Raw genomic sequence first — 22,663 nt, 5'->3', positions numbered from 1 at the left:
TAATTCGCAATCATAATAATGTTTTAAAGGAAAAGAGATACTTTTGTTCTGCACTTTTCTACAAGCCCTGTAGGTGTATTATTTTTAAAAAGTGATGTCTACTACTTGTCACGTTTTTTTTTTTAATAATCTAGAGAAAGCAGACATCTCTATGGCTGATATCTCCAAAACTCAGCAACTCACACTGAAACTATCTAGATGGAAAAATAGTACGACAGGTAAGAGGAAATATACAAATTTTTGATTTTGGAGTGAACTGTCCCTTTAATGGTTACTTTTCACCAAGATCTTGTGTGGACAATCCAAATATCAACCTTTAAACGCTGTAACATGTAATTATAAATGAACAGAAATTAGTCAGATAGTTTTGAAGATTTTTGTCTCATGATTTACATAATTTAATATTAGTACTATTTCTCAGAGTGAGCACAAAGAAGGCTGAAAATATGCTTTGGGTTTGGGGTTTTTGCTTTTGGTTATGAAAGTGTCAGCTGGCAAATATAGAAAAGCAATAAGTTGGTCAGAAGTTGCAGCCTTGAAATCAATCAGCAGAGAAACGGATGAAAAGAGGCCAAATTTGTAATGGAGTTTTGCTTTAGGCCAATCAATGAATCATGAACAGTTGTTATGTGGCTTACCCTGACATCTGAGGACCATTTTACTGTGACATTTTGATTTGAAAATCCTGGTTTTGACGATGTTGTCTGACTATTGGTATTTGAGTTGCGGCAGAACCAGATAACATTGATTCTGATGGGCAGACATGCCTATAAAGGCCATGCAGGGTGTGTGTGGCTGCAGTTACACTGCTGCCAGACGAACTCATAAACACTGACCTTTAGTACAGTCGCCCGGAGGGGTGGCGGGGCAGGAGGGGGTGTGAATGAGGGACATAAAGAGATAGAAAGAGAGAGAATGGATTGTGGAATGTGGGAGAGAGAGAGCAGAAAGTGAATGGATCAAAGAAAAAAGAGAGACAAGAAAAAAAGATGACTAGACAGAGAGAGAGAGAGACAGAGAGAGAGAGAGGGTGAGGGTGGAGGAGGAGGAGGAGTAGGGGTGATTAGTGTGTGTGAGCCTGAGCTCTGATTGGTCTAGCAGTCTGAATCTGTGTGTGTGTGTGTGTGTGTGTGTGTGTGTGTGTGTGTGTGTGCTTCTAGCCAGTGGGCGGGGGATTAAGCCTGCATCACGTGGTCCCTTTAGCTTCTTTTCCACACAAACACACACCCTCATTCGCAGAGGGCACACACACACGTATATCCTCTCACATACACACTCACAGCTGTTGATACTTCTCTCTCTCTCTCTCACTCTGATGAACGCCGGGGCAGCCGAGGAGCAGAGCCCGCAGGAATCTGGGAGAATCTGCTGTCTGTTGGCTGCTCCACCACAGAGCATCTGTATGGGAATTCAGGACGCACAAGTGAACCGACTGGTTTTCTGAATCGCAGCCTGCCTCTCACTTTCTGTCGTTCACATCCCGCTCTTTCTCTCTCTCTCTCTCTCGTCTTTCCCGGCTTCTCTCTGGGACTCAGTATTGGAATTTGAGCACAGACGGCGAGCGACAGGGAGAAAAATAGAGACATGTGTTTTGCCTCAGCTGCCTACTACTACTGCTGCCTGTTCTCTCCCATTCACTGACCAAGGAGGAAACACAAGGTTGGTTGGGCTTGGCTTATTTGTTTACACGCTGGTTTCTCATGTCATTACACTTGATTGGACATTTGGATTTTATTTCCTCTGGTGTAAATGTAGATTCTAACTCACGCCTCCCATTAATCTTCTACTAAAAATCCAGGCCGTCTTCTCTGTTTGTGTTCCCACCAGCTGCCAAAGTCCAAAGATCACCACCCACTAAAACTGATTTTGTAGTTTTAGGGGAATTCCATGTTAGTATGGCTGCTTGGGCACACACACATACACACACACATACTCCTGCACTATAAACACGCTTGGCAGTAACAGTGCAGTGAGTGTGAGCACCAGGGCAGATTAGCTGTGGCTATTATCTCTAATGTGTGCAACAGTAGACGCTGTATGTGAAGAGAGAGTATTTTAAGGTCACTGCAGCAACAGGAACAGCCTTCAGAATACTTTTTAATTAATAATTTAAAAGGAGCGGTTGTAAAATGAACACACATACGTCTTTTGCGTGTTGTAACCTGCACAATAGCTGTGATGAAATGAAGTTGCACAATGAAACCAACACCCCAAACTACAACCAACTGCTGCCATGTGTCAGGTTCAGACAAAAACACTGCGTGCTGGCACGTTTGTGGTCTCAGAGGACGAGTTTTCTCTGTCTCATAGTAAAGCCGCTGGAGGATCTGTAAGCTGCTAAGCATTTGGATCACACACCGTCCTCCAGTTTCACTGCTGGATCTGTCATGCAGGCGTGTTTGGACACACCTACTCCTCCGTGTGTGTGTTTGTGCAGGAGTTGGGTCACTTGTGTGCTGACTTGTTTGCGTGCGTGTGCTCACTGTGCCATTTACAGTGTGTGTGGATATAATTAGCCGACGTACAGATTCTTTCCTGGTATTGTTGCCGTTGGGGTTGTAACACAACCCAAAAGGCTGTGTGTCTATTTTTAGGGGTGGCAGCTCGTAGAGACACAAGCAGCCACGCTTTGAAGCTTCCCCCAGGCAAGATAAAGATACAAGGTGTGTGAGTGAGTGTGAGTGTAGTGGTGTTGGCGGGCAACAGTGTTATTTTGGCGTTTTAGTTAGTTTCTTGCTCACATGTCATCTTGTCCAAAGTTTTCAAGGACACAAAACAAAAAGTGTAAGATAAAGTCAGAGAAAGAATGATGGACGGAAAGCCAACCAGAGACACAAGACCAAACAGAGATGGATACTGTCAGAGGACTACTGAGGCATGATGGGCGAGCACTCTGTCTTAGAGATATACAGTAAGCTCCCATAACAGAGATAAAGGAGGGAGCTAATTGTGTCTAATAAAAATCAGTTCTTGGATTGGATTGGAGCGCAGTCATGCATCAAATACAGCCTAAGAATGAATCCCAATACAGCCTAAGAATGTGGCATCATTATTTCAAGGCCATACCGCCCAGCGCTGCTGTCGTAGAGGAGTGAAGAACCAAGAGCATATTAACATTTGACAAGCTGAAATCAGAGAATTCGACATGTGACATGAGAACATTGTCAAAACAGCCAAAACACAGCAATTCTTGCTCATAGTGGTACGTACAAACAACACACTTGTCAGTACAGAACTATGTGGAAGTAAACACTGTTTATGTTAAAATAAAATGAACGTATTTGGTTTTTGACTGTCAGACTACTTCACTTTGGGCTTTAGAAATTGAGATCAGGATTTATTTATTTTTTTTGCTAAACCTTTTTTTGCTAAACCTTTTATAAACCAAACAATTAAATGAATAATTGATTAAAATAATTGCCAGATTGACCTTTAAAGAAGTGAATTATTATTTGCGGCCTGTGTGGAGGGTTGTTTCATTCAAACTCACAAAATTAATAAATTTTTGCAGTCCACTCCTGTTTAAAACATATAAGAAACCTGCAGAGTAACATGAATGTCTCTCTCTCTCATGCAGTTCCAGCCTACTGTTATAAGGTTAAGGCCATTTATCAGCACCATTCATTGTGTAACTACTGGTAACCGAAAACATGTTAAGCACAGCCAGGTTTATAGCACTGATTAGTTTTATAGCACTCTTAATAATAGTTGTTTATAGATGACAAAGTGTTCATTGACAACCTGCCCACTGGTGCAGAAGGCTTATGTCTGCAGAGCCTCTGAACATGGGGGAGAGAGACGGGAGGGGGGGGGGTGTCAATAAAGGTCACGAGGTGAGAGGTTACGGTCACCTTGCCCCGGGCTGCGGTTGCAGTCTCGCACCCTTCAGTAAACACAGCCTGCCTCGTCTATCTGCCACACATTAATGGAGTTTAAATCAATTACAATACAGCGCTGTTCTCCAGTGCCACATCTTTAAAGGCCAATCGTATCTCGAATTTCCCGTCGGTCAGTGAACGCCATCTGAACTTCTTTCATTCAACAAGTGTTCAAACGAATCACAGGAGAGCATCTGCTGTGAGGCGTGAAATTTGAATTATAAACGTGGATGCTGTAATGTGAGGATCAGATTTCATTCTCACTCAGATTAATTGTGCACATCCTCACATGCACCACCAACCACCCACCCTCCCTTCACCCTCCCAAACCTCCCAACCGTCGATCTCTCTGGATGAGACCAGGCCGAGGGGGTTCTGGACGGGGACAATGATCTATTGACAGAGGCCGAGGGAGGGAGGGTGGAAGCTCATGCTGGGGACTGTTGGAGTTGTGTGTCTTGTGACAGAGCAGGGATGGGATGGTGAGCGGGTGTACGTGTGTGTGTGTGTGTGTGTGTGTGTGTGTGTGTGTGTGTGTGTGTGTGTGTGTGTGTGTGTGTGTGTGTGTGTGTGTGTGTGTGTAAAGGGAGGGGAGACACAGGGTTTCGAGCTCGGAGGGGGGTGTGTATCTTTATTTTGGTGAGGCTTCAGCTGTCGCGCTGGGCTGCACAGAATTCCATTCATTCAGCAAATTTCAGGCGTGAGCTTCTGCTGTCAATCACAACCTCTTAGATGTGTTTCTGAGCTGTGTAGCTGAATGTTTACTATGCATGTCAGCATCTTCAGTACGTAATACCTTCGTTTTTATATATATTACAATACTACCCCCATCTTTCCGGCGATTTTATCCCTGGCCTGTGCTGTGCACAACTACTCAATAAGCAGAACAGTGTGGGTGAGCAGGAGGATGAATTCAATATCAGGTTACATAACTCTGCTCTGCCCAGCTGCCTTCAATTAAAGAGGATTTTTTTGGGCGGCTTTTATTCATTTCCACAGGATAATCACAGCTTTAGTAGTGGGATCAGGTAGAGAGCGAGAGGTTTCCTGTGTTCCTTATGGACTCTCTGGTTTCACAGATAACGTGGATAATTTGGCATTTTCAAACGTAAATATGTTTTTTCAGAGGTAAAACTCTGTCTCATTAGAGGTGTATGTTTCTTTTTTTCCCCACTGTTTTTATTAAAACTGTAAATCTGTGACCTGCCATATTAAGGGAGCTTATGCATAGAGGGGTTGCGAAAGAGCCCCCAGTTCAGATTCTCAATGTGGAGACTTTAGCAAGTGTTAAACACATTGAGCTACCACTATAGAGGTAAATATAAGGTATGAATGAAGGGAAAAATGTAATAATCGCTATCCCATAACAACCCCTGTTGAGGTATTTGATTAAAAAATGTGTAAAATGTTATCAGCTATAATTTACTAAACACGGAAGTAGTGCTGGGTGTTATGCAATTATCATATATTTGTGTTTGTTCTTCAGTTGATTTACATTTGAAGTTCAAGGAACACAAAATAATTACTCCATTTTAATTGTGAAGGGCTGTAACGCCCGCCAATGTAATAATGTCCACAAACGTAATAAACCAAAAACGTAATAAAAATCTGCAGCATTTAATGTTATAAACTCACAAATGTAATACATTTTCCACAAACGTAATAGCCGCTGCCTACTACAAACGCAACACTCGATTTCCCACAAATGTAATAATACAATGAATAATGGTCGTTGTGGTTGTTGTTTGTTTGTTTGCCTATACACCTACTAATACTACTGACCGTGGGTGCAAAATCCAGCTGCTGACTCTCCGCTCTGCTATCACACAACGGATCCCCCCATTATTACATTGGCGGGCGTTACAAGGGCTTGTCTTTCGCTATTCAACAACTGGCCCAACAAAATCCATCCAATACTGAGGCTGCTAAATGGCTAAAATGCAAAATAATAAATTACTTGTATTTTAATTAAATACATTTTCTCATACCAGTATTTGGTATACTGGTATGATACTTTAAAGTGTATTTGAGTCCATGTCTGGTTGTCGGTTAATACATTTTTAAACGGTTAAACTCTTCACAGCAATTAATCATGAATACCCTACATCCTGTCCAAAGTGCCTCAGCTTTCTACACTTAGCCATTCACACATGGCCATCGAAAGCAACTTGGGGTTCGGTAGCTTGCCTGAAGATACTTCGATCCGACTCATATGTTTGATTGTTGCTGCTGGCTATCTTGCACAAATTGGTACAATGGCAGTAGTGTAAATGCCAGGTCCAAACACTGTGTTTTTCTCCCAAAACCCCTCTGAAATCACTACATGCCACGGTGCACATGCATCCACTTGAGAGGATGTTTGTTATCTCACTGTTTGTTTGGTCTGAGTACGACTCTTCTATATACTGAGCAGTGTGTCACTCCGCTAATCTCAAACATCTTTATAAGTGGCATTTGACCTAAGTGAGTAGCTTAGCAGCATGTGCTCACCAAATCACCTCTCCTACCCCCTGTTTCCCAGCATACGGAGTTAAGAGCAGAAAAGGGCTAAACAGGGCGAAAGAGCCACTTCTGGCAGAGTAACCCCTACATTTTGATCCTCCTGCTGTCAGATGACCACTGAGCTTTTGAAGATGGAAATCAGCGGGGTGTCTTTCTTAAACTCTTCCTCGCTCTCTCTCTCTCTCATTCCTCTGCTCTTGAAGCCAAGACACCATCTGGTAGAGCTCCCATAAGCCCCGCCTTTCCCTAATAAACGACCAGCTTATCTTTGGCTACAACAACAGCAGCAGTAGTGTTGCAAGGGATCCTTAAAAAAGGTCGTTTTTATGTGTTTTGGTAGTCTCATTTCTGCCTCCTCATGTGACTTCAGCTTTTTTATCTTGAACAAGAACAACTTGTTTTTGATCTCATGTGTTTTTCTGCAATTAGGTTTTAAGGATAAAAAAAATTATGGAAAGTTTGGCCACTGTAGAACAAACAAGTGATTGACTTTTGATATCTTCACTTGGTTTTGGGTCAAGTGACGATACAGATTTTGTGTTAGATAGTCGGGGTGTTTTGGTCATTATCTACTGTCAACTCTTTTACACACATACAGTAACAACCATTGCCATTTTTTCCACATGTATTTCCTTTTGTCTTTATTGGCTGTGTCCCTTGGCCTGACAACAAGGCACTGAGAGGGTCGGTCACACTTGTTGCTTTTACTGTAACAATTCCTGCGTCCTGTAAAATGCTTGTTGTCCTGCCAGCTGACCTGAGAATGAACAGTGGGAGCAAACGGAGGTTCGGTCAAAGGGCCTCCTGTCCTCCTCGAACACTTTGTTGGTTGGTGTGTCAGTGTGACCTGATTCATGCCTACGTGCAGTTGTGACACATTGTGTTTATGAAACAAAACTCTGCTGTCGGGATGGTGCAGCCACTTGTTATTTGCGTCAAACCAAAGAGATTTTCCGCTGTTATGTCCACCAATAACAGGGCTGTCCATTTTAACACACACTATGATGGATCGTAGACAGTCCGTTATGTTATTTATCAGTAAATTGAATTTGTGTAATATACTCATTTTTGTTTACCCGATTGCATTAGAAAGTTATTCTTCTTGTGTGGTAGCTCTAACCATGTGAATTTAATTCATGAAAATAGATATCATGAGACTCCTTTTGCATTTTGCCTAAATCTTTTCCACATCCTGATGACTGTTACTTGCACACCACATTGTCCTAACCGCTTTAGTTTTTTTTTAGTTTTTAATCCCTCCTCTAAATACCTCTTTTGTGCTTTGAAAAACTGTAAATCATAACCACAAATATTCAACTTTTCCAGCTTTCCTTTCAAATGACATGACTTGTGTTCTAACGTGTCCACCTCTCTGTCCTCTTCCTTTTCTCAGGTGAGTCAGAGCGGCAGCCATAGAGCGAACGAGTGAGGTAAAGCAGGCATGAGTGCGGACAGCCATCAGGGGGTGGTGACAACCCCTCCCCCGCCCAGCGGAGGGACTAAGGAGCGGTACTTCGACCGGATCGACGTCAACGATCCGGAGTACATCAGGGCCAGGAACATGTCGCCTGACCTCCGGCAGGACTTCAATGTCCTGGAGCAGAAGAAACGCGTCACACAGATCTTACAGAGCCCCGTAAGTCAATGTCTTATCCAGAGTAGGGTTGCAACAACCTACTATTTTTGTTATAGATTGATCTGCCAATTATTTCACAATGCAATTCTTTTTTTACTCTTAAAAATGTCAAAAATTGTGACAAATCATTACAATTTCACAAAAGTGACATTTTCAAATTGCTTCTTTTGTCCATCCAAAACCCAAAGACTCTTCATTTACCATCATAAAAGACAAAGAAAAGCTGCAAAATCCATCTGCACAGAGTAGAACCTCAATGCAACATGATGGTATGGTGCATTTCTAATCGCCTTCAGAGGACTGGGCTAGTGGAGATGTCTCAGTTTTGGATTTCATAATCAAGCTAATAAATGCAGTTACTTACTGAGGGAACATTGTCTAGATTAGAACAAGACTGCAATTGACAGCTGGTAAACTGCTGAAATTGGTGAAGAGGACAGCCAAAGTTTACCCTTGGTGTTACACAAAGCAAACAGGGTGAAAGAGATGGGAATGGGTGTTGTGTGCCACTTTAGATACATATTAACTATACAGAGAGTACAGGTGTTTTTCATCTGTTAGGCACATTGCAAAGAGGTTAGAGAGGCCTGAGGAGTTGATGAGACTGATCGCAGAGTACCTCCTCTAGAATGTCGCCCACCGATTCAGTGCTTTCCTTCAAAGTCCTTCAGAGCTTACTGGACTTCAGCAGATCAGGCAAGACACCCTCAAACTGAGTTTAATTTAGTGGTAGGAGAAAAGTAATTGGTTGCACAGTGGAGCAGTGATTTGAGCAGTTATCTCACGGCACGAAGGTCCTGGCTTCAGATCCAGCGAATGGCTCAGGCCTGGTTTTCTCTAGATCTGGAGTCTATATTTCTATATCTATTTGTTTGATGTCTGATATCTCTGTTTGTATTTGTTGGCCCTGTGACAGACTGCTGACCTGTCCAGGGTGTTTCCCACCTGTTCCTTGGTCTATGCTTGAATAGACTCCAGCCCCTCATGACTCAGAACAAGACAAACTGTTCAAGTCAATGATTGGATAGGATGGAGGAAATAAACTACCTGTGCACCTCTATCTTTGGCCAACGAAGATGGCAGTTGAGTTATCAAGATTACAGAAGACACCATAGGGAACTTGCTGCAAGCAAAGAACTTTTCACCTCGATGACTAATAGTTTGGGTAATCAGTTCCCATTTTACTTTCTGTCAGTTATTATTCCCCAACCAAGTGATTTCTGAAGATGTTACAGAAGCGAGTGCATCACATGTACTCGTGTGTTTGTGCTTGTCCTCATGTTGTGACACTTGCCACAGAGTCACAGCAGTCAGCCGCCTGCTAAAACCCTAATATAACCACCAACAACCACGCCCTCGCCACTGCTGGAGCTCTCCAAGTGCCCTCCAAGCCAGAGGCTCTCGTGTTGGGTCAGGTTTTGCTGATGTAAACAACTCTGTGAGCACAGGGCATATTTCATCCAACAGGCATAATGTTGCGGTTTGATTTTCTTTCCTTGGAGGTCTGGATTTTTGAGACTTAATGTTGCTCTACTCGCCAGATTTGACTGAAGTGCTGCAGGTACAGTTAGAGGCTCGAGCCCCTTTGGAAGCACACAGGGGAGTTATTTAGGCACTCTTGGTGCTGTAAAGGCAAAGTATTGGGGTAGTGTATCTTTGCTGTAGGTTTGTATCTGGCTGCAACCTCTGCAAAGATCAGAATACAGTGCAAAATTTCACAGAGAAACAAACATAGTTCTCTGAGATTGAGCATTTGCCATACTTCATAGATCAGTTTGTAACTGAACCCCGAACTCTGGCAATAACAGTCCAACTCTGCTCATTTGACCGCAGACAAAGTCAAGCTCATGGCGTCATGTGAAGATGACACAGTGCTGTCCTACTTCGCTGTTTGTATTGTGCCCTTTGAACAGTTGCATCACCTTGTGTGGGGATTTTACAACAAGCCTCCTGCCTTTCAGCTCAGCCTGGTATTAAGAATATTTACTCTGCACTATTGACTTAAGGCTGGTCGCTGACTGAAGTGCTCCTCTGTGTTTACAATCTGTTCATACATTTGGAGAGACAAGGCGTGTGTGTGTGTGTGTGTGTGTTGTATGCATTTGAACTTTGAATTGCTTTGAAGTGACAAATACACTTTGAAGGTTTCAGAGTCAGCAGGGACAAAATATAGTAAAGTTAAAGTCAGGTAAAGGATATGGTTGGAATTTCTGCAATGAATGTCATGAATGAATGTTCCTCACAAGTAAAGTAATACAAGTCTGGAAGTGTGTGTCTGTGTGTGTGTGTGTGTGTGTGTGTGTGTGTGTGTGTGTGTGTGTGTGTGTGTGTGTGTGTGTCTCTGATATTGGGTAGTGGCTGCCGTGGTTTGGCCTGTTCTTTTTAAGCTTTAAATGTGATCCGCATTCTGCACATGCCCAGTGTGGTTTTCTTGGCATGCTGCGTTTTGTGCCAGATGTCTGGAAGGGCAGCAGCATGGTGCTGCTGATGCAGGTTTCCACTTGATACTCTCTTTATCTTTGTGTCTGTGTACGTGATTGAGCACCACAAGTGCAGTAAGGGGTGAGCAAAGCAGGGAGTACATTTAAAGGACCTGCTCTAAGCCGGTTGCAGGGCACCGCTGCGCTGTCATTGAGCGGCTGTGGCCGACCATCGTTGGTATTTTTTGCGGTGTGTCTGGCACAACTGGCTCCAGTGTGTCCTTATCAGCAGCGATTCATCATGTTGATTTAATGGCAGAGTTAGTCAGTGAGACAGAGCTGTCCGACTGGCATTTGAGCCTCAGTGATCCCACAGTCAGTGGACCACAGCCTGTTAACACCAGGGCAAGCCGCAAGGTTGTATCAAACATATTCTTAATTTGAATTATGGATATAGATATGTATTTCACATCCCTGTGAACACCACGTGTTTGTGATGTTTGTGTTTGACCAGGCTACTGACTAGTTATTACAATGCTAGAAAAGACATGAATGCTGCCAAACAGCGGACCATTGGTCTAGTTTTTGTGGTGTGTTCAAGTGTCCTTTGAACCCATGCTCTGGTTCAAGTTCACTCTCGTTTTTGGTTGATCTTCATCGTCTAAACTCATGCTGAATATCAGGGTAAATTAAGATATATTAAAACTGATGTGAGCTTTTAATTGGGGCAAAACTATTGCATTACTGAACTACTAGCTGCTGTAATCAATATTTTTATAGTAACAATCAATTAGATGACATTGTGCATTGTGAAAGACATTGCTCATAATGATGGAATCCATATAGTTTTCACTTGACACTGCAGTTCCCATCAGCTCTACAGAGTGTTGTAGCGTTTCAGCTCATTGTTCAGGCCCGCAACTTGACTGTTCTGGTTTACTCTCACTGTTTCCAGCCACACTAGGTAGCTGTCTCCAGTAAAAAGTTCTGATAAACCCAATATGAACTATCTGCTCAGCACCAAACAGCAGACAGACAAAGCTAGTGACAAAGTTAATGAAGATAGTGGAGCATGTAGAGGCTAAAGCCAGAGATTTACCTCAGAAGTGCCAGATGGTTTGTTCCACAGAACCCTTAGAAATTGTTTGGAAAAGGGATTGGGTGACCTATCTGTCTATCAACATTTATCACAGGCTAACTTCAACCAATCAGACCAACAGTGGGAGAGTGCTACCACCAGCGGAGCCAGGTGGTCAATCAAACTCTTAACAAGACCGGTCTAGAGTAGAGTGAAAATATTTCCTCCAATGGGATAATCCCTCAGTTTCGTTTTCTAATTCTGATAGCATCTACGCTAACCTATCATGGTTGCTTGTCGTCTCTAGCTGCCAGTAGTTCCTCATAGGACTCTTGACTGGTTCAACACGTGTGTTCGGCCACAAGTGCATAGTTTGAATCCTGGCAAGATGTATTCACAAGATCACATGATCGTATGATGGTGTATCCGACATCGCCGTGTTGGTGTTGTTCTGAGAAGATCATAATCAATGTTGCTTCAGGACCATCATTGCAACAGATTTAGTTGTCAAGGCAACAACAATACTTGGTTACTTTAAGGAAAACGTGGATTGGATTTAAATAGACCCTTTCAGAACATTTAACATGTGTTTAAAAGGATATTTCTCCCATGTGTGTATTTTTCTGGTCTTTCCCCCTGAGTTGCAAAGCTATGACATTACAAATACATGATTGGTCAGTTTCAGTGATGGTCCACTCACATTCATCAGGTAGCCCAAAAAACGACTTCAAATTAGTGCAAAGTAGGAACTTAATATATACCAGACAACAACGTTATAAAGTAAAAAATGTATCAATATTTTGTTTACAGCTTATTTGGCTGCCCCCAAGTAGCCAAAAGTGAATAAATGCTACTTTAAGTACAAACTTTTTGCTGTTCTTTTCTCTGTTTCATACCATTTTCTGTTGAGTACCTTTTGGATTTCTTCACTAGTAAAGGCTATTTGTTTTCAACAGTGACAACTGTAATTTCACCGGCTGGTGTGTTACACTTGCGGTCATGCACTGATATGTATATTATTCCCTCTTGATGTGGTTTTGAACTTCAGCCAACCAGCTCTCAGTCAGCAGTAACAGGTGGCTCCCTGTGGGCTGCAGAGTGTTTCCAGCCTTTACATCAGGACAGTTGGCCTCTCAGAATCATTTTCAACAACAATAACAATAACAAGTGTGTGTCAACAGCTGGACATGCACACGTGTGTCCTCTCTCTCTCTCTCATATTATCTCCCTTTCTTTCTCCTCTTTCTCAGTCTGTTGCTCTCTTATGTTCAGCTATAACAACAACAACACGTCACCAGCTGGGGGTCCACACATGTGCCTCCCTCTCTTCCTTCCCCCTTCATTCTCTCTCTCTCTCTCTGCTTGTTTTCATTCCAGTGTTATGGGGACGAGCGGCGGCTGCAGATTACATGTTTCTAGCGCTCCGATGGCAGGTTGTATTTAAAGTCGGACCAATATAGACCAGGCGGGACTGAATCAACTCGGATGACTTTTCCACCCACTTCATTCATGCAGCAGTGTTTACCTTTAGAAGTCAGAGTCTACAGCTGAGCCTTGAACCCTTTTGTACCATCTAGTCCCGTCAGGCTGTGTTGACGCATACACACAGTGCCTGTATGCAACAACAATATACAGAAAACAAAGTAACACTGCAGAGTTCAAGGCAAAGGGGAGGGAGGGAAGGTAATGAATACAAGTGTAAGTTAAAAAGTAGTCTCAAATCACCTAAAACATGTAACAAATACATAATCTGCACAGTCCCTTGATCACATTTTCAGCATGAAAGGTGGTAATGTTTTCATGTCTTCTGTAGAATTTGGAGTAACAAAATCCTCAAGATTTTAGATCGGGGAATAGCATTTGAAATACTTAAATACTGTTTATTTGTTGTTGCATTCAAGTCCAGATGAAACAGCTTTTTGAGATTATCTAGATTCCATATTGTGACATATTTCTTAGAGAAACAGGACAGACAGATCGGACGTAATACGTGAAGGAATTTGATTTGAGCATTGAAAAGTGGGCATGAGTAACACACACGGGCGTATCATGCTGTTGCTAGCTAGCTAGATAAAAGTTGTGCTGTTTAAAGTTGATTAATTGATAGGTGGATGTCATGAGATTATTGGTGGAACCTGGTTGGTTCAAGTCTTTACACACATGTCGTATTTTTTTTTAAAGGAAGAAAACATGATTGGATTTCGATATAAGAATTGGGGCAGCACCCAAATATTCAATTATTCGGATAGTCATTCTTTGGATAGGTATTTGGCTTTCAATTTTGGGATTCAGATTTGGGTGTTTTTGGTGTTGTGTTTTCTGTTTTAATTAGTTTTTTTGCTAAATGAAGGCTATCACGAAGCCAAATTAAAATAGCTGCTATTATGTTACAAAAGATGTACTGCCAGCTGTGTTTAATCAAGCCTCTCTGGATCACAAACATAAACCATAAAACACTCCAGACCTTTCAGAGAATGTAAATCCTTATAAATTATTTACTTAAATTAAACCCTAAATTAAAGACACTTGCAGCGCCAAGAACGGAGAAATATATGACAGAGTCCTTCACAAGTCTTTTTTTCCCCTTATTGAACTTCTGTCTTACATGTGTGTCAGTCTGCTTTAGAGTTACTATAACTTCATTTATTTGATATTTTAAACTCATATGAGGAAGGAAGAAAGGATTTTTTTTTGGTGGTAATGTTGGTTAACACAAATAGCATTTTGTATGACATACAAGGATTGAAATTTGCCTTGAGGTGGTTTGTGAGGCGCACTGTGGTGCTTTTCTGAGCTTACAGATTCTGGCTGCAAATCCAAGTCTCATGATGTCATGGTTGGTAAATCATGATATTAATTTGTTGGTGTTAAATTGCGTGGTTCAGCCTCTCTTTGTGTTTCTCTGTAGCTGCTGGGAACTAGGTTGCCGTGACGTTATTTGCAAAACCAAAAAGTCAAAAGGTCAGAATCGCTCAGAAGCTTGAAATTAAATCAGGTGAAATTGAATTTGAGTTGAACTTCTACATGCTGCTTCTATTTTCTGCATCTCTGCTCGTCTTGCTTTTACCCCTGCTATTAGGTTTTCCTCTCCTCCTCTCTCCACTTCTTGTGGCACAGTTTGTTCATCATCCATAGAAATGATTTACTGATGCCAAGTGGCAAATTTACTCAGCCTCTTTTGCAGTAGTCCTGTGGTTTTCAGAGGAAGTTCACATTTTCTCCTCTTCCCTCCCACTTGCCAGAAAACACAAGTGGATAATTCATGACGCTTTGCCGAGAAACCCCTCATGTGAGGCAAATGCCACGACCGTTCTCTATGATGTTTTCCCTTTTTCTTTTTAAAGTCCTGAAGGTCTCATTTGATAGAACATTAGTGGTTGAACTCACTCCAGAGACTCTTTCTTAAAACCACCGCCTCTCCCCTCCGAGCCATGTCTGAGCCGCTGTGCTTCAGTTTGGCATTTCACGACATTTCTTGGGTGCTGAACTTTGCAAAACCTCCAGCAGTGGAGCAGTGCCCTCAGGATTAGAGGGTAACACACTGAAATGTCACTAAGTCCACTTTAGCTCGTGTGCAACCTCAAAAGCATCGGCCAAAAGTCAAAAGAATCCCCTCTGTGCATTAGCTTTAAACTGAAATCAACATTTTTCATTCAGAATCACAGACAGAAATGTTTTGGTCACTAAATAAAATAATTGTAAATGATTTTTCTTGTTGAAGCTGGTGCATGAACCTATTTCTACCGCTTCAGTGTGGTGGATTGGTTTGAGTGTTGATCGGACATCAGTCATGACGTAACCAATTAGTTTTTTTTGTCAATGTCTTTCTAAAAGTCAGTGTTTCTTCTTTCCTTCCTTTATTCATTCTGTCATAAACAGCCTTTGACTCAGTTTTAGGGCCACTTCAATCCCTGGCCTCATGATGCATGAAATAAAAGGTTGAGGTATCAGAATCATTTAAAGTAACAGGAGCTCATGTACTGGCACCCAGTATATATAAATCATACATTGATAGACTTTATTGTCACTTTTAAGAATCTGATCAATGTAGATGATCTCCTCTGCTCTGATTTCCCTGAACTTCCTGTCGGGGTGAACAAGTTCATCCCTCAAGAAAAGGGGCAGAGAGTTCATGCAGCGAAGGAGCTGCAGTCGAGCACCAATTTCACTGACGCACACTCTGGGATAAGATGGGGGCAATCAATAGCATTGGCAAGATTGCAGGCAGGCACTCTCCTACTTTGTAACACTGTCACGTTGGTGGCTTGAAAGAACAGCATTGTGCTGACATAACCGTGGAGGCTGTGGCTGAAATTACAGGCCTCACCTGTTCTCTGTGTGGGTCTGTGTGTGTGTGTGTGTGTGTGTGTGTGTTTCCTTTTATCCATCTTCTCATGTATGTCTGTATGTGAAAGTCTTCTTCTGACAAGTATCTATGGGGATTTGCTTAGACTTTGCCGAGGTTATACCTGTGGTTTGGTTTATTCGGCCAGCTGAGATTAATGTAACTGGAGCTTGGATGAAAATGCAGGTCACTATGTTCTTCCAGATGAACTGTGGTGCAGTGAGAAATGTAATCTAACCTGCTGCAGGAAATGACCCCAAAACAAACTGATCGCAGGTATAAGAAAACAGAAGTTGACATTTGATATTCAGCTGATAAAGCCTTGTTTACTACAATGCAAGCTACTTGTTGCTGTTGTTTCCAAGCCCAGGTTCTTAAACTCTGCTGTAGTGACTCAGGTCAAACCCTAATAGTTGCACTTCACAAGAGGACGGGAGTGTGTGTGAGGTAATGCTGAAACCATCGGGCGCGACACACTTCTTTGATCAGTGCACAAGCACAGGCGTGCAGGATCATCGGCTTTGCTTCAAACAAAGTCATAAAAAGTCTCGTCTTCCTTTCCCACACGATGACGTACAGCAGTTTAAGCGTCACCTGTATCTGTAACAATAACTGAACCAGAAACAAGGGAACCATAACAAAAGGAAACTTCTTTGGAGGTCAAATGACACAACCTCTTGGAAGACTAGAAACTTCCTGTGAGAGTGAGAATTCGAAGAAAAGTTTATTTTTTCCCAGATGATCTAAAATATGCATGTGAAAGTGTATTTTTGTCCACCAGCTAGTTAAGTATGAAGTATTCTTTTCAGGAAGCATCTGCCCTGATGTCATGTCCTTAAATAAGACATGAACCCTGACAGCTCATTCAGAATGACCTGTGGAGGAAACCAAAAGATTATTTCTCAGCATGAACCAATTCTCACCTTAAGAGAGAATGTCTGAAACATATCTGTGTCAGACTCTTTAAAGCTGCAGATGTTTGATTTCTCTAATCAAACTTTTGTTACTCAAAGGAAGTGGCTGTGTTTTACTACTCTCCCCACTCTCAGGCTGCTCCACTGAAGGGCTGGCCAATCTCCAATCTGCACATCAACTTAATTCTCTCAAGACCGCCACATTTCCATTTTGAAAGATTAGCTTTTGCCGTTTCGCAGCAGTCACGGAAACACTTTTTCATTTCTCTGATTGGATAACATTTTTTCCTCCAGTAAGTGGAGAGACCTGCTTAGTCTGGTCGGCTGTCAGTGATTTTAATCTGACAGGGTAGAAGATGGATATTTGTGTTATTTTTCACTCCAGGGGTGAGTGTGCTGTAACTGGGATGATGTAATATAATGCCATGTTGAAGGGTCGCCTGACTTCCTGTTCTTTGGGTTGAAGGAGAAGCGTAATCAGAGTGGAGCAGACACGCCACATCAGCTAAAAAACCCACTTGATGTGTTATTTTTATTGATGCAGATGTGGGGGTTGTACTGAAATATTAATGATACCATCCACATTAGGCCACAGGATTAATCTGTTTAGATGATGGGAATCAAATCCCTGCTGTCATAATCTTCTTGGGAATACACACACAAATTGTAGAGCAGATGCCTGGTAGTGTGTGTGTTTGTGGATGTGTGTTATTATGCTTTTTTCTAATAGGTTTCATTCCAAAATGCTGTGAGTCTGGTGTGTTGTTGAAAGTTTGTCTGAAGTGTATCAGACAGTATTTTTAAAAACAAAGGTGATCCTGTGCCTACAGTATGTCTTGAATTGCAGCAAACAATGTGTGATTATAAAAGCTGCTTTGTTCAATATGTTTATCTTAACAATTAATCACAAGACACTTTAATGTGAAAAATGATCGCTCATAGTGATGAACTCCTGATATTGTTTAAGCTTTTCATGAAAAAGAAGTCACAAACTGTCCTGTAAACCTGGCTTCAACACTTTGTACTCTTTCTGAATGAATAAAGAAAGACTGAAATTTGAAAAGGAGTCCTTGTGAAACATTTTATAAGAGCAACCATAAGAGCTAGCTGACAGTGTCAAGCTAACGTGAAACCTCCAGCACAGACCCAAAACAAAGACCCTTCTTGTCGAGTCATGAGCACAGATTCTGCCTGAGGGACATGTGTCTGTGCTCTGGCCCCAGTAAACTGCGTCTTTAGCACCGTGGCTCCAATGCCAATGTGACGGTGCACTTTGAAACAGAAATGCCCAGAACAACAACAGCAACTGAACACAAAAAACCCTGACCCACCACTGTCAGACATCCGCAACAGGCCGGTTGTCACAGCAACCTTGCCACTAGGGACGGAGGAATGTCTGGCTTGGGATCAGAACCAGCGGTGCTCCGGGACTGTATGTGTCCTGACACGGGGGGGTTGCTCCACTTTTAACAAAACACCCCCACATGGGCATAAAACCCATTCGCATAACACTAATGGAGCGTCCTGTGGGGTGACTTGATGGGATGTGGGGGGCAGAGACAAGGGGAAGTTATGCGTCATAGATGTTTTTGTGCACAAATGCAGCTCCTTTGGGAATGTGCATGAAACACTGGAATGAAATAAAGGCATGAATATTGGATGTGTTGAATATTGGCCTGCTGGAGGAGTCATCGCATGGAAACAGTGTCATGGCCTATTTTCACTCTCAGACTGTGCTCACTTTGCCACAGATTTCCATCAGAGGTTTAAAATTTCCAACAGGAAGTTAAAGTGGATTCACAGTCAGTGAACTCTGTGACGAGATGAAGTTGATTTAGAGTCTAGACCAGACAGGCAATAGTGTGTATGTATTTGCATATGTAATGCAGGATAGGGAATAGGATGGTCAACCAAAAGGAGGAAATATGTTTGAAGGAAATTATTAGTCAACATCCAGTAATGACTATGACACAAAGAAGTATGAGTAAAATGATACATACAGAGCAAAAACAGATCTAAAATGACTCAGAAGCAAGCTGGAAATCATTTATATGTAGTAGGGAGATGGTGTAAATAGTAAGCCTCTGTTGGTGTGGACTTTGACCTTTTTAACTTTCAAGATCTTTTACATGCAGGAACATTTATAACACACTGAAGGAAAGGGGGGAAAAAAGCATAATAGGTCTCCTTTAATCAGTGCTCAAAGTACAGAAAACTAAAGGTTACATGGCAACAATGCTTCTGCTTGAGGTTGCTTTGCCAGTAAACTGTTTTTAGGTGGAACTGACCATGTGTTAAACTGGAGACATGGTTGAAAGCAAATGGATGTCAAATCATGGTGTCCTGATATGGAAAATATCAGACTCAACAGCAGAAATGTCACCGCCCAGTAGTGTTTTAACCTCCACTTTGTTCATTATGTCTCTGTGTCGGAGCATTTCTATGCTCCCTTCTATCAACCACTAAACTAATGTGCATGTCAAGTGCTACAAAGTGCTGAAATAAAACAAGAAAGAAACAACGTCTGTAGTGCTCACAGCTTTAATTACGGTAGCCGCAGGGGGAGGTGAGTGTGCCTCCTGAGAGGTTAACAACCTTATTAAGATTATGAGCGTCTATACGTCCAGTATTACCTGCTGCTAGTCTGCAGTCTGGCTTTGACTGCACCTGTAATAAACATAACATGTCTGAACATGAATAGTTACTCAGACTTTAGCATCCAGGCTGTCTGTCATGATCTTCCTTGTGAGAAGTAATGTGAATGATGAGGAGTATTTGCTTTGAAGGAAAGTGAATGCATAAAATCATACAGTACTTTATATGATGTAACAAAACCAGCTGTGTGTGTGTGTGTGTGTGTGTGTGTGTGTGTGTGTGTGTGTGTGTGTGTGTGTGTGTGTGTGTGTGTTGTCTTGCATAAGAGCGGTTAGCATATACTGGACTGTGTCTGTGGGTTCAACAGATGACTATAGTCTGGACATGAGGATTAGCCACACACACACTGTCAAACCAAGCAGCCAATAGTAGCACGGGCTGCGAGCTAGCCGGACATCCAATCCTGACTCAGCGTGTTGGGCAGCCGGCCTATCCTGATCCAGCTTCATAGAGTGTTTGAGGTCGATTCAGATTGACACTCGAGGAGTGTGTCTAATCTGTGATTAACACGTCTCCCTCGTTCTTCCTCTCTTTATTCCCGCTCTTCCTGTCCTTCTTAATGTTCCCACATCTTTTTACTCTTTCATCCTCCTGTCACCGCTAATCCCCTGTTCCCTCTCTCTACTTCCCTCTACTCTAATCTGTCTCACCATCATTTCTCTCCATCTTTTCATCTTTTACATTTCATTACAGTTCAAGAAAGTTGATTAGCCTGGAAAAACTCATTTATTTCACTTTGAAGATGGCTTCAAAGTGAAATAAATGTTATTCTTTCACTGTTTAAGTGAAACACCACCTAAGTTTAACACCTGATTAACTAATCTTGTGCCCGAAAGTAAAGATCTGCATATTTGGATATTGTTCATCTTCAGGCTTGATATTGTACTTTAAAAGTCATATGAGAATATTAATTCTAATAGGCTTTTTGGTGTTGGAAAAATACCTTTTCCCATGTGCATGTAGGGATATCCGTGTAGGCAGCTTGTCTCTCTGTGTCACATTATTACCTCTCTCAACTCTTTCTCCCTCCTCTTCTCTTCCAGGCCTTCAAAGAGGAGTTGGAGAGTTTGATCCAGGAGCAGCAGCGGAAGGGCAACAACCCCACCGGCCTGCTGGCCCTCAGACAGATCGCTGACTTCTTCATGGCCAGCTCAGTGGCCGGCTTCAACACCTCCCCCCTCAGTGAGTACCCACAATCCTGTGGCCTGTCACCCCGGGCAACCAGACACTAACATTCACCACAACATGCCACCCTTGCCCAGGGTGCAGCCGCTTTGCACTGCACTGAAAAACAAAACAAAACATCGGTATTTGAACAGAGGCGATACATACACAAACATGAGGTTTGTGCGCTCAAGGGCAGAAATACCCCGAGACGACCCAACCCCAGACTCCGGAAGAGCTGCGCATATTTTCTCTGGGGTTTGATCCTCTGTGAATTCTGTCCAGGAGTCCATATGTGAAGTCTGCTTCTAATCACAGCGCTGGAATGCGCGACTAATGCTGAATTACACGTTAAAGGCTATATAGTAGTTCGGTTAAGCTCTTCCTTAAAATACACCCGTAATGAGTAAGTCTAAGGGGGCGTTGGCGGTAAACAAAGTATTCAAGGTTGGAGTGTTGTTTACATCACCTCAGCGTGGAAATTCAGACTCGTGGAGCCAGATGTGTCCAATACATCATTGGATAGAAAGACAGATGTTGGACAGTGATCCTGTGTGACTGTCGTTGTAAGGAGAAGAGGATAAAGGTGCATAGTGTGTGACCTCTAACGCACAACTGAAGTGAGTTTGTTCTAGTAGACTTGAATGAAAAGAAGAAAATGTTGTCGAAAGTGAGCTTTCCATGTCTTATTTGCGCTATAAATACTGTAAAAGTATCAAATCAATAAATTCACAGAGGAATGTACACAGACAATTTTTTCACCCTTGATTAATCAATCATGTCTTTTCTTTGTTTAGGTCTGGGGATGGTCACTCCCATCAACGACATGTACGGAGTGGAAACCAGCACGATGGTGAAAGGCGAGAAGCTGACACGCTGTAAACTGGCCAGCCTCTACAGACTGGTGGACCTGTTCAGCTGGGCGCACTTCGCCAACTCCTACATCACAGTAAGATGCTGCAGCCGAGAGCTCAACTGAATCCCAATTTTACTATATAGTACTCTATATTTACCCTTGACTTTTTCTTGTCTCAGGGTCGAATCAGTAAAGAGCAAGACCACATCCTTATCATCCCCAGAGGACTGTCATTCGCTGAGGCGTCTGCATCAAACCTGGTAAGACACAAGACGCCGTGGATTGTTCCCAACATAGTTATTTAATTATATACTCAGCCTTACAACGTATAATTGTATTTCCGCTGTAAAATAAGAAGAAATAGCAAAAATAGGAGAGGTAATTTAATTGAACTGGACAAAAGTCTAATCTTATCATTTCATTATAAATTGAAGTTGAAGTGGTGAGTTCTGAGTTGGGAGGTGGGTTTCTTTTTTTTTTTTTTTTTACAAAAACTAAGATTGACATTTTTATTGAAGTGTTTGTGTAGCTTTTGAATTGAAACAGAAGGAAGTAAGATCCCAACAGCAAAGCTACTATTTATAAATTAATTTTAGAGCTTATCTAGGCCGTTGGTTACAGTGAAACAAAATGAATGTCCGTGTCTGTGTATGTTTGCCAACAGTCCTATTACTGTTTTGACCTTCACTGGATGGGACTAATGCTTTTCTACTTTGCTTAATCAGCCATTTACTTCCTTCAATTCACTTCCTTGAATTGTACGAAGGGGGAAAATAGTAGATGAATCTTTGGCGCCACAAAGTACAACATGCATCCTTTTCTCTCTCTGTACATGTGATTGTCATGTTCAATGTCACTGGCTTTGCTCGAGCCTGACAAGAGCCTCCCTCCTCTCAGTCTCTCCTGTATCAACTCAGCAAATATTGTGTTTCAGGCTGTTTGTCCGTCTAGTTTCGGTGCAAAGAGTACACATGTCGTCACAGCGCTGGGCATGCCGTGTCAATAGATGTGCAATAATGTGTGTAATAATCTGTCGGCAGCCTTGTTTTCTTTTGAACTCCCTCTAATTCAGTTTCTGTTTCCATCTGTTTGTCTCTGGCTGTTTTCCTCTTTCTCTCACTCTACTTTCTAAGTAGTTTTGTAGACAGACTGAACTTGAATAAAATAACAACATAAGCTTGGCAGGACCAGACAGGTGGACAATTCAGTTTTTGA

The 22,663-nt window shown here is 42.2% G+C and overlaps 1 protein-coding gene across 5 annotated transcripts in view; it reads left to right on the top strand.

The window, feature by feature from the left end:
- add3a (adducin 3 (gamma) a) overlaps positions 1-22,663 on the top strand; it is a 115,396-nt gene that overhangs the window by 71,447 nt on the left and 21,286 nt on the right. For 3 of the 5 annotated variants that reach the window (XM_073471256.1, XM_073471281.1, XM_073471265.1), the window contains 4 exons: positions 7,774-8,016; positions 20,472-20,610; positions 21,390-21,541; positions 21,628-21,708. In XM_073471256.1, the coding sequence (XP_073327357.1) occupies positions 7,822-8,016; positions 20,472-20,610; positions 21,390-21,541; positions 21,628-21,708 (567 nt within the window). In that variant the 5' untranslated portion in view covers positions 7,774-7,821. Of the gene's footprint in view, positions 1-1,213; positions 1,660-7,773; positions 8,017-20,471; positions 20,611-21,389; positions 21,542-21,627; positions 21,709-22,663 lie in introns of those variants that run through there. The other 2 variants (XM_073471247.1, XM_073471274.1) reach the window with 2 other exon arrangements.

The sequence above is a fragment of the Pagrus major genome, chromosome 1 (genome assembly GCF_040436345.1).
Source record: "Pagrus major chromosome 1, Pma_NU_1.0".
Classification (NCBI taxonomy): domain Eukaryota; kingdom Metazoa; phylum Chordata; class Actinopteri; order Spariformes; family Sparidae; genus Pagrus; species Pagrus major.
The sequence above is the reverse complement of the archived record's forward strand: the minus strand, read 5'-3'. Positions and strand labels throughout refer to the sequence as shown.